The 12,157-nt window shown below is 57.4% G+C and overlaps 1 protein-coding gene across 2 annotated transcripts in view; it reads right to left on the bottom strand.

The window, feature by feature from the left end:
* LOC122378194 (protein amalgam-like) overlaps window positions 1–10,320 on the bottom strand; it is a 68,959-nt gene extending 58,639 nt beyond the window's left edge. Inside the window, exon 1 of one of the 2 annotated variants that reach the window (XM_043358966.1) lies at window positions 9,979–10,320. In XM_043358966.1, coding sequence (XP_043214901.1) covers window positions 9,979–10,027 — 49 coding nt within the window. In that variant the 5' untranslated portion in view covers window positions 10,028–10,320. The remainder of the gene's footprint in view (window positions 1–9,978) is intronic. The other variant, XM_043358967.1, reaches the window with a different exon arrangement.
* Window positions 10,321–12,157: the final 1,837 nt, after the last annotated feature.

The following is a 12,157-nucleotide window of genomic DNA, read 5'->3' as shown; positions in this document are numbered from 1 at the left end:
ACTCTGGTGTGTGTGTGGCGAGCGCTCTCATAGTGAAGGGCTTATATCCGGCTGGGAGCCGCTGTGGCAACGGTTTCCATCTCTTTTGTCTGACAGGAATTTATTTTACGGTCGGCTACACGTGAAAGAAGTAAAGCTCTCCATGAAACTTCATTTAGGAGTTCCTTTTTTAACGGAACTCAGGTTCCATAAGGCTAATGCGCTCTCATGGATAACAATTGCTGCTCAAACACATTGCCAACCATTCATTAAGAATGACAAAAACAAAACAATTTAGGCCCGCCGACGCGTGTCGGTAGCAATCAGCCCTTATTTACTCTCCCAACACTGATTGTGCATCTAACGATCGGGGCCATCCATCCCCTCCACGTAAGCAGCGGCAGCACGCGACAGCCGAGTCTCACCAATTTACCGCCACCCTTCGAACACCCTCCAGATAACTATCTCGTCTAGCGGTCCACCAGAAGGACTCCGGTGCCGGCGGGCTGTGAGATAACACCGGAGAGCCCGGGCCCGTCCACTGTGCAGTTCAACAAACTGTGCCGGCGTCTTATCGTCCAGTCTCCGCGGCGACTCCATGTCACTGCGCCTGTAGGTGACGGTCGGATCAGACGGGCCGCCCCGGCAGCGCCCGGCCGGGACGAGCTGCATGTACCGTGCAGAGGGGATCAGTGCAGTGTTTACCGCCTCTGTCTGATCGGGCGTCACTGAGTGACTCACCCCACTCCGGGCGGGGGGGGGGGGGCGGGCGGTAAAGGTCCGGCTCACCGGTGACGCTAGATGACGTCATCGGAGGCTTTCCGGCGGCCCCCGACAGTAAGCACCCTCACCTTGGTCTCAGTCTGGGCGGAGGGGCGGTGTTTTCAAAATACGCCCATAAATTAGCATGACGTCAACACAGGCCGGAAGTGCACGCACCCAGGGCCGCCGCGGCAGTAAATCTCGATTTTCTGCGCAGCCGAGAAAACACGCAACCCGCGCGGCGCGGCTGCAGCCGGCAGCGCGCACAATAAGGCTGCACGGATCTGACCGAGGGGGCGGGTCGGAGCGGCGATCTGAGGGGCGCGGAGGAGCAGCTGCGGGACACCAGGAGCGAAACGGCTGTATCTGTCCCCGCTACACATGTCCGACCTTATACATACCGAATCACCGCCTTTTTGTGAGATCTCCATCTCAAACGGGCCATCCGGCGGACAAATCGCCGGCCCACGGATCCGTGGGCCGTTACTGCCAGCTCTCGGGCGGGTTCTCACGCCTGCGAGCAGTGACCGAAGTCGGGCCGATTCGTCACCCGCCCGCGGTCCTGGGACGCCAGGTAATCCCGCTCGGCTCACAGCGGTCCCGGTGGGAGTATGACGCTCTGGGACCGTGTCGGCGGAGGCCGGCGACTCACCGGGCCGCTATTAATCTCGCACCGTCGTCACAGCCACAGCCGAGCACCTGTGCCGGGGGCCGCGCGACGGCAGCCGTCAGCACCAGGCGACGAGCCGACGACGGCAGTATTGCGCCGCCCTGCGCACCCCTCTCCTCACCAGGCTCCGACTCAGCTCTCTGACTCACCCTGCCGTGGTGCTCTCAGGCCCTCCTTCCTGGGCATCTCCACCACAAGAGCGATCCTATGAGCGACCTTCATGATCCCATGATCCCCAGCCATCCCTGTGATCCGACTGTGATCCTATTGACCACGCTCCCCCGCACCACCTAGCCGGAATCCCTCACAAGTCACATCTCTCATGTCTGTCTCCATTAGTTGATTGCGGCCGGCCGGGCGGCTCCGTATTTGGCTCGCCGGTGACATACAATACGCTGTAACTGCTCAGTGATAAGCGTACTGGCGTACTACATCTTCCGCTCCGTCTCACTGCAGTGTCCGCTGCAGTATTTATAGCGTAGACAAAATGGATACATAACGGGAGCAAGTGAAATACTAACTTCACGGTCCGATCTCGACCACCCAGCTCGGTTTTTCTCCAAGCGCCGTTATTATTCTGGCGCCGTTGTTTTCTCGCCGCCGTTGAGTCGCTCCTCCGTCGTTTGCGAGGCTCTGGTGCCGTGTGTGACGCGGGACCGACGGAGCCAGCCAGAGTGACTCGGTCTGGGTCGTCGGAGCCACCGGCACCGCCCTGGCACCGACTCCGGGGGTGCGGGGAATGTGGGCCACAGGTGGACCCGTCTGACATTTAGAGGAGGCGGAGCTGTGGGCGGGCGACATGATGTCATGACCGCCGGCCGCCGACGCCTCTCCGCCGTTCGTTCGCCGTTCGCACGTCGCCAAACGTCAGGTGGCTGAGCCCGGGTCGGTCAGAGCTCGAACGATGTCAGACCGGAGGGCTGCCGGGGTGTGACCCTGGCGACACCGCGAACCCGCGCCCCGCCTGTCTGCATTTCAGTCATTTCTGAAACACGCAGACGACAGTTCAGGGCCACAGGCTGTCGCAGTTCCCAAAACACGGCGACTATTTCTCCGGCGAGCGCCGTGCCGCGGTAAAGCGACGGACGCTCATTCCGTGCTCATTCACTCACGTAATCCGATAAAAAGCAGACACATAGCCTTTTTGTCGCCGTGTAAAAACTGCCGCCGATCTTTTTCTGCAGACGTGTAGTCGGTGGTGGTTCGACGCCATGACACGGGGCGCCGCGTTCGCCGCAGGTGCCAGGAATGGCGAAACCGGCGCGTCAGCTGACAGACAGTCAGCTGAGCGGCATCAGTCAGTGGCTGACGTGGCCGCCCCCCCCCCTCAGCCCCCCCCCCCCAAATGTCAGACGGTCACCAGGTCAGTGTCTGACGCGCGGCGCAGCGCTGGGCGGGGCAGCGACCGCAGAGCGACCGATACGGTCCAGTTGCGGCCGGGTCACGGCAGTGCCACCGGGCCGCCTCGTGAGGTCACGGCAGTGCCACCGGGCCGCCACGAGCCTGTGAGGTCACGACAACAGCGCTAGACCTCAACGAGCAGTCCGTAAGGTCATGATACGCTCTGAGAGGTCACGAAGGCGCCCGTGAGGTCACGAGCCGCGCCGTGAGGTCACGACGGCCCTGCAGTTGCACGCTACCGAACGGCTCGCACCTCGGTCACGGGCGGGTAATGCCGTCGTCACGGCAGATAATGGGGAGCTCAGAAGGACGGAACGAATGCGACGAGCTCCGTATGCCCGGGAATGGAACTGAGCTAAACATTGACAGCAATCTGCGATTTTATCGCGAGGTCTGGCCGTCACGTCGTTAAAGTGAGTCGGCAGACATTTTCAGCGTGAGGATGTCAGACAAAAGGCGTGACAAACGCATGACGTCCGCGGCAGTGATGTAAAGAGCCGACTTCCGTCAAAGGCTGAGCCAGTCACGAAGTGGGCTCTCACCCACTCCAGAATTGTCGGCGCCACAAAAGACGCGTGCGCCCACAGCGTGCGTCGCCGCGGCCGGCGGCCTCTCGACCAGCTCTTCAGAGACTCAGGAGCACCGCGCCAGCGCGGGTCACGGCTGGAAACGTTCAAACAGTCGCCAGTTTTGACGGGGCGACGGGACGCACCGGGGGCGGTCACGCGTCGGTGGGAGCGTCGTCCGACGGCAGAGACAGAGCACCCAGTGAACGGCGGCTCTGAGCGCCGCGAGGGACCACCACGCGGCCCCAGAGAGCGAGCGGCGCAGTCGACACGGCCATATAAAACAGTGACAGGCGCGCAGCTGGCCGGCACATGCGAGCCACAGATGCCGCCGCGGCGCGGTAACGACCAACCGTCAGCAGTCAGCAGTCAGTTTCAGCAGTCAGCAGCAGCAGCAGTCAGCAGTCAGCAGCCAGCAGCCCGGACTACAGTCGGAGGAGGCGGGAGCCCGTGTGGCTTACTTAGCAAGTCAGTCGGTTCGGCGTCAAACCGAGTCGGCATCATTTGTCAGTCACTACGCTCCGCCGAGGGAGAACCCAACTCGCGGCGGCACCCCTCGCCCCTCCTTTCCGCAGACGAACAAGGCGTGAAGAACACCCGGGAAGACGGGGGCGCCCCGCCGCGACGGGCGACGCTCCAATTTACGACGGTGGAACTGGGGCAGGCCGACGAGGGTCCGCCTCCCGCTCCCCTCCCTCTCCCCCTCTGTCCTCGCCGTGTCGCCGCAGCCGCGGCCGTGTGGTGCGATGGCAGGCGGATACCTCCAGCCTTTCGTCAGCTCGGCTCCACGTGCCAGCGCCGCCGGCGACGAGTTGCCAGCGTCGCTGGCGACGATTTGCCGCTCTCGTCACCGGCGTTGACGGCGCGGAACCGAGAGACTCGCGGTGGTGAAGGGTGGCGCCACGAAAAGCCGCCGACGTTGCGGAGACGAGCGCGGCGCTCCACCGCTGCCTGCGCCGGGGGACGGCGGACGGACAGGTCCTGGCAGACAATTACCGGCGCTGGCACATCTCCGCCGCCGCCGCTCTCTGAGTGACGCCGATCCGTCGATATGTCCGTCCGCCGGCTGGCGCGCGCTGATGGGGCGAGCCATAATTGGCCCAGATGTGTGCCCGCTGGCCATGCGGCTGTTTGCGGCCTATGTGTGTGCGCTAACGCGTGTGTGCGTGCGAGCGGCCAGCCTGACGGCCTCGCACGTACTGCTACGTGTCGGCGCTACCCCGGCGGCCGGCGGTCATTACTGGGATGGATCGACCGGCTGACAGCCGACAAACAGCGGTATCTGGAGCAGAAGGAGACTTCCGACCGCTGAAGCACACCAGGAAGACTTCCGAGCTGCTCGGCTCGCCGCCGATCAGACCGCCACGTCAGGCGTCTGTCAGGTTTCCAGGCCAGATTTCAGGCGGCGCGGCCGATGAAAGCGAGGTCCGGCTGACAGGTGGTATTCTCGCCCGAGTCGGCACGTGCTCGGCCGCACGGGGCACGCGGCGCCGTGAAACAGGGCCGCCCTGGCGCGCGGCACGTGTTGTTCACACGGCCTGCAAGGTTTCCGGCAGGTTGTGTTTGGTCGGTGTCAACGGAGGAGATAGTCGCGCCGCCTCTGTGGGACCGGCGCCGGCCACCGCGGGTGCACGGCGGGTGCAGGGGAGCGACCGCCGCACGCAGCCGTGGGACGGTACTGGGAGCAGGGCAGGCGCCCGAGCTGGCGGGAGAGACTCGGCCGCAGCGAGGAGACGATACGGAAATGTCAGGTGTGTGACTCATCTGACAAATTAAGTGGTAAGAATAAAAGAAATACCCAAAATATTGCGATAAAATAAGAAAAGCTCTTTTTATATTGAATTTAACAATGCTTACATACCAAACACTGCGTCTCTCGTCTCTGACCGCTCCGTCCCCCGTCTCCGGCCTCTGACTGCGCCCGTCCCCGTCTCCCGTCTCCCGTCTCCCGTCCCCGTCTCCGGTCTTTGACCGTGTCATCCCCAGGCTCTGACCGCGCCCGTCCCCGGGACCTAGTTGGGTCTGATGGATCGGCGCCGTCGTTAGCTCAAATGAAGCGGCAATACATCCTGCTTTATTCGGAGAATAACGCCAATTCGGGCCACTGAGAAGGGCGGCAACGCGAGGCCAGGCTATATAGACGTGTCGCGGTGATGTTGAGTCCTCAAGGACCTCTTGGGAGCTGTTGAACTACTTGAAGAAGCACGTTCCATATCACGCTTTCCCACTGGAAAGGCCCTCTATTGTCCGAGTTCTCACAAAGACTGGACATCATCCTCGTCACCGCGGCGGTGAGAGGCTCAGCGTTCAGTGCAGGATCGCGTGACTGACCATGGCGACTGGTCAGGAGGTGACTGGCTGACGGTCGCCGTTAGACAGCTGCAGGACACTGCACGAGACGACACCCCTCCACTGCATGACCTTGCACCGGCGGCTTCCTGAGACGTTACGAGCCGGCAGGGCGGCCCGATGACCGGAAGGCAGCCGTAGAGTTTCATTGTGTCGAAATAAAACAGCTACTAACGACACGCGTGGGGTTCTGCAGTGAAGAAGTGCGCGGAGCAGCGCAGTGAAGTCCGCGCGGAGCAGCGCAGTGAAGTCCGCGCGGAGCGGTGCAGCAGGGTTGTGCTTGACTCATGAGTCGAGTCAGAAATTTGACTCAACTCTGACTCAAATGAGTCAGATTTGAGTCGAGTCGGATAAAATGTTGAGCTGTTGAGTTGAGTCAGAGTTGAGTCGGAAAAAATATAAAGGTGTTGAGTTGAGTCAGAGTTGAGTCGGTAAAATAACATATGACATTGAGTTGAGTCAAAAACATTTAGGAAAGATGAGTCAGCTGACTCAACTTTCTAGAAAGTAGAAACAATATATTATACAGATAAGCTTTTCATCCCCCCCCCCCGCTTAACAACTTAGGCCTGGCCCTGCTGCCGGATTCCTCCCCCCCCGCTCAACAACTTTTTTATCTGAGTCAATTTTGAGTCAACACACTTGACTCAACAAAAATTTGAGTCAAGTTTGAGTCAACTCATATTTTCGTTGAGCCGTTTGAGTCATGAGTCGAGTCAAGGGAAAAAATCAGCTCCTTGTTTGAGTCAGAGTTGAGTCAGGGCTTTCTGAAGTTGAATGATGAGTCGAGTCGGCAATTTTTTTTTTAGTCGAGCACAACCCTGCGGTGCAGTGAAGTCCGCGTGGGGTTCTGCGGTGAAGTCCGCGTGGGGTTCTGCAGTGCAGTCCTCGCGGAGCGGTGCAGTGAAGTCCGCGTGGGCGTCTGCAGTGAAGTCCGCGCGGAGCGGTGCAGTGAAGTCCTCCCGCTCCTCTCAGTGATGGAAGGTCACCACCGCCGCCGCGGGCCGCACGCCCACGGCGGTCCGAAGAGTAATTGAAACGGTCCAGCCCGCGGCGAAACAATTATTGGACGGAACGGTGAGCAGGAATTGGTCGAAATTATAGAACGGCTCAGTGGGAGGGAGCGACGAAATGGAATACCCTGTATGTCTAACAAGCTGCTGTAGATACGGATGAGGTGTCATTTTGCTCCGAACATTTTTTGTGGCTATCTATAAGGTATGAAATGGTCGTAGGAAATTGAATGATAATTGTACGACTTCAATATACATGGGACGCGGCTTCTCTCAGAAGAGCACTTCCACTGATGGCTGCCCTCGATCTCGAAAACCATTAGGAAGACGATTTGTTGGAGCCGTACATCACATATGCAAATGTAGATAACTGAAGGTCGGTACAGACCCAGTGCTGCACTTTTACCTAGCTGAAGATCCTCATATTCAAACCTGTATCACTTGACGACCAAACTGAAACCAGGTGACACAGGCTAGCTGCTGTGGTCACTTAGCCCCTATACTGGCCAGATAACCTAGCATCGGCCTGGATAAAGGCACCGTCCCGGCAGCGCGTTGGCAATCAATTGTGAGTGCCGGACGGTGTCTCCAGATCTGACGATTAATGACCTCGCTATCACGTGACAGCGAGTTCGTCCACGGCGGCTTTATCAAATCCTCTAATTGTGGTCGGAAGACGAGACGATATTTTACCCCGTCTATATTATCGGGTTCCAATACATTACATGGAACAGCGCTTCACCGAGATTGCAAAGAGCCGCAGGGATATTGCAATAGCTACATAAATGAATTATCGCCACGAAGCATTGTAGCAGCTTGGGTAGCCGAAGTATATGCATTGCTCTCTGCACATTTCGGGCATCATTTTCGCCATCCAGTGTCTGAACCAAGACGCAGGTGAGCTGCATAACGTTCCCAGCAGTGTCACGGCCGTGCCCGCTTTATCTGGCCCGTCCCAACACGCCCCGGTGCATGGCCGCGCGCCGTGTGAAAAAATGCCGGCACTGCTGGCATTCGAAGAACCACACAGAGCGAATGGCTGCGCTCATAGCCTTGCGGATCACCGGTATAAGCTCATACATCAGGGAGGCCTTGCGGCTCCGGCTACCATCCCGGCCTGACCTTGCCGCCCGTGGTGAACTACAACATGGTCTGTCGTATGCAGTATGCACGCTGGGGCTCACTGACACCCTGACATGATGCAAGTGGCCCCTGGATTTGACATGGCTCGTAACGCTGTCGTCGTGTCCAGTAATATGGTCAGGACCAGAGCTCAGGCCCGTCAGCGAGGAGCTGCCGTCGTAATAGCGCGACATGCAGTGGTTCGTTGGGCGTCTTCGCCATTTGACTGACCTGGTTGGACCTGACCTGACCTGACCTGATCTGACCCGAACCGATCGTCTGCACCTCGCCAGGGAACTTAACTTGTGGGATTTGTGACCTGCCCTGCAACACTTAGACCTGACACAGCTTGACCTGCAGCTATTGCGACCTGACCTGACGTCCACTCGCCCATCAGACCCCGGGGCGCCCATCAGACTGCGGTGCCAGCGGCCACCTCTGGTTATCTGGCCCCCAGCCAGGTGCCCACGACTGGACCAGTCCGGTCCGGAGCGGTAGGGCTGCCGGCCAGCGCCAGAACTCCCAGCGACAATATTTGGAGTGCCGTCTGTCCAAACTGAGCGGCCCATCGGATGTAAGATCAGCAGAGCGAGCGACAGCCGAGCACTTCGGCTCAGAAGGATGTTTTTTTGTGGTGTATTGATTACCGTGTGTGCAATTGTGCATACTGTTTTTACTTCGCCTTCTATTTTAGTATATTTCAAAGCTTTTTTATAAGGCATTAAGCGACGCTGCGTGCTTGCGTCATGCATATGTATTTTACTAGCCTTCCGTGACTTCAACGATGAAAAAAATCAACTCGTCCATATGCTGGGATTACCGGGATTGCTGTAACTGATCTCTATCACGACAGAATAGAATGCTATTCAAAACGAACTTCCTAAAACAGATCCGTTGACGATTTGAATGCAGTTTATCCAGTGGTGCATTGCTGGACCCTGTGTCATGGTCTAGCCGTTCAATGCAGCAAGAATGTAAGTTAACTTTCTATTTGGTCTTTGCAGCCTTCGTGATTGGCCTCGGTGTTTTTCCTAGCTTTCGTGTGGTTGTCGGTCGATTCCGTCCAAAGGACGAAGTTTTCTCCTCAAGGAACGGCGCAGAATGGGCTTGGCCGGGCCCGCCGGAGTTTGGAAAACAGAAGCCGTCTGCTGCCTTGCAAGCCTGATGAGATCTCCAAACAATCAGCGTTTTTCACTGCTGCACAATCAGATTATCTGTGCGAGTTTCCTTCCGACACGCACGATCTATCCAATTTTCCTGCCGCACGCTGTACCTACTACAACCGACACAATTCATGGTACGGGAGATAAATACGTGCCTACTTGGGATTCATGCATACAGACTCGGCCATCTGAGACATGATAAAACTGTCAGGTCTCATCCGATGAGAGCCGGATATGCGAGCATGCAGCGACTGAGCCATGACATAGTGATCGCACAGGTGTGCTGGGTAGTTGTATGAGCGCTGGCCCGCACACATGTCGGCTGGGATCTGGGTCTGGCGGTCGCCCCGACGTACCTACCGCACACCTGCACAGAACGCGCTGTGCCGGCGAACACGTGGCACATACGTGTTATACAGGAGTGCAGGCGGCCAGGCAGGGGACAAGAATGTCCGGTGTAAACGGGTCGGGGGGTTATTGTGAGTGGTACTTGGAACACACGATCATCGGAACAGGTTCCGCTGATATTCATGCTGATGTTATTCAGCTGAATTCGTGTTTGGAGTTCATGCTGCTTATAGGTACTTCTGCTTGAGAGTAAAACGCCATTTTTCCTCGCCAATCCTATGCTAATTTGAACTGGACTAAATTTCTAAACTTCTTAACCAGAACTTCTCAGACATTCTTTCATGATATTTCAAATGTCTTTCGTTCCTTGCTGATGTTTATGAATTCCTTTTGTTTTCCGACAATTTGTTTTTGTGCTTTCATAATGCGAAACCGAGGCAACGTTCCCGAACCAATATTCGCCAGTTTCGTCTTCATCTCGGTAATCGGAGTCGCCTCCCATGCGGCGCCCGCTCTGAGGTCGGAATACCTTTCGCTCGCGGAATGTGGAAGCTGTGTGCGGGAATGTTGATGAGTCTGCCTGTCAGGGTCTCTCGGACACCTACCTGCCAGCAGCAGATTCAGCGCCAGCAGCCAGAGTGCGAGTCGAGCCATCCTGCTGATCTCCTCGGTCGGTCCGGGGTCCACTCTCGTCACAGACTCACTGCCGGTCGACTGTCGGCTCCGAAACGCTCCCACTCTCCCTGCGAACGCGCCGGCACGACTGCGGCGGTGGCGGAGCGGGGCCGCGCGCCGCGCCGGGGAGCGTCGGCGTCACCGGGTGCACCTCCGCCAGCGCCACCTAGCAGCGGCGCCCACCCCGCCCGGGCCGGCCGGCGACCCGGCCCAACACGAGGTCCCACCCAGCCCGGCCGACCGCCGCAACCGTCCACCTCACCTGCCCTGCTGGCAGCGGAGCAGGCCCCCGCTCCTGCCCCAGGGCGCCAGGTGGGTGGCGGGGACAATGGGACGCACGAGGGTCCAGATTAGGCCCGGTGGAACGCGACAATCACCACGGAATGGCCAGTGGCGGCGCCGGTGAAACGAGTTCATTAATACGGGGAGGTGCTTCTGCCGGGTGTGCGCCGGGCCGTTATACGACGCGCTGTGCCGTGTGACCGCCAGGGCGGCGGCCAGGCGGTCTGTGTGCCTTCCCTGATGGTCAGAGTGATTACTGGTCCGGGCACCACCGGCGTCGTTACAGACTCTAATGGATGGACCGACTGCCAAATCCGCCGGCTGGCCGGCCCGGCCAGACGCGGTGGACTAGGAATTTATGCGTGATTTATCGATGTCATTATCTGGGAACGATTGCGGTGTAGTTCCCCTAGCCTGATTTATGCGTCTAGCGTGTCACATCAGGATGCTTTGTGGCGTTGAGTCTTTGGAGCTGCTTTCGCGCATGTGATTATCCATAAGAGCCGTGCGAATATAACCAATTTCTCAGCGAAAATGTAATCCCGACTTGGATCAGTTTATAACAGAGCATGGCGGCGTCTGGTTATTCCTACCAACACCGAGATGAAGCACTCTTGGGCCTTGGCGTATACGACTACGTATAGATTCAGGACTAACACAATAATAACGTCTTCCTATAGAGCTTGTAAGATGCAGTTTCCTTTGTCTAGGACTCAAGATAAGCCTCACGATGGGTCCGGTTTTGTCCCACTGCGGCTTCTCGCGTCTGTCAGCTACATTTTTAGCCGTGCTACTTAGCGCAGGTGCCTGCTAAATATAGGGTGGCTATGTCTATCTTTAGGTACGGACACCATTTATTTAACTGTCTTATTTTATACGCTATCTGAAATACATTTGTATGGTTTCAAAGCTGTATGAGTGATGATATGTAATGCATTTACGAACTTCTCTCTCGTGTACTCTCCTCCCTCGCTATCGCTGTCACTCTCACTCTCTCTCACTCACTCACTCACTCACTCACTCACTCACTCACTCACTCACTCACTCACTCACTCACTCACTCACTCACTCACTCACTCACTCACTCACTCACTCACTCTCTCTCTCTCTCTCTCTCTCTCTCTCTCTCTCTCTCACACTCTCACTCTCACTCTCTCTATCTCTCTCTCTCCCTCTCTCTCTCTCTCTCTCTCTCTCTCTCTCTCTCTCTCTCTCTCTCTCTCTCTCTCTCTCTCTCTCTCTCTCTCGACATTGACCTGTCACATACGGCGCTGAACGTGCTCCCCCATATGCATCAGCGGGCAGTTTTAATTGTCTCCCATCGGTCTGAAATAACTAAATATCATTCCAACAACCTAAACCGCGCTCAATGACCAAACCACCAGTAATGGCTTCATTTCGGCCACCGGGCCAATTAATCGCCTGAGGCCCTATCCCGCGATAGCGTTTTGCACGGTCATCGCTGGCCTATTCCCGTAATTGGAATCCTTTGTGGCGGCTATCCGGCCCTCACGCTCGGCACAGGGAGGTGTTTGGTTTTAATCCAGCCAACCGCTACCCCTGATCTATGACAGAGCAGGAGGCAGCGTGGGCATGACAAACGTGTTCGGCGACATGTTGATACTGCTTATTTAGGGCAGCATTAGCGAGCGCGGTGACCACTCAGAGCTCGCGCACAAACACTCCCACGTGCTTCGATGGTTGATCATGCTCCCTGTGTGAGTGACCAACGCCGACTATTGGGTGTCCGATCCACTCACGGGGGTGATCACTCGCACTCGGACATCTTAACCCATATAAATGAGTTAACACCATGAACAGCTTATT

Source organism: Amphibalanus amphitrite, unplaced genomic scaffold (assembly GCF_019059575.1).
Source record: "Amphibalanus amphitrite isolate SeventyFive unplaced genomic scaffold, NRLGWU_Aamphi_draft 000056F_arrow, whole genome shotgun sequence".
Lineage (NCBI taxonomy): Eukaryota > Metazoa > Arthropoda > Thecostraca > Balanomorpha > Balanidae > Amphibalanus > Amphibalanus amphitrite.
The sequence above is the reverse complement of the archived record's forward strand: the minus strand, read 5'-3'. Positions and strand labels throughout refer to the sequence as shown.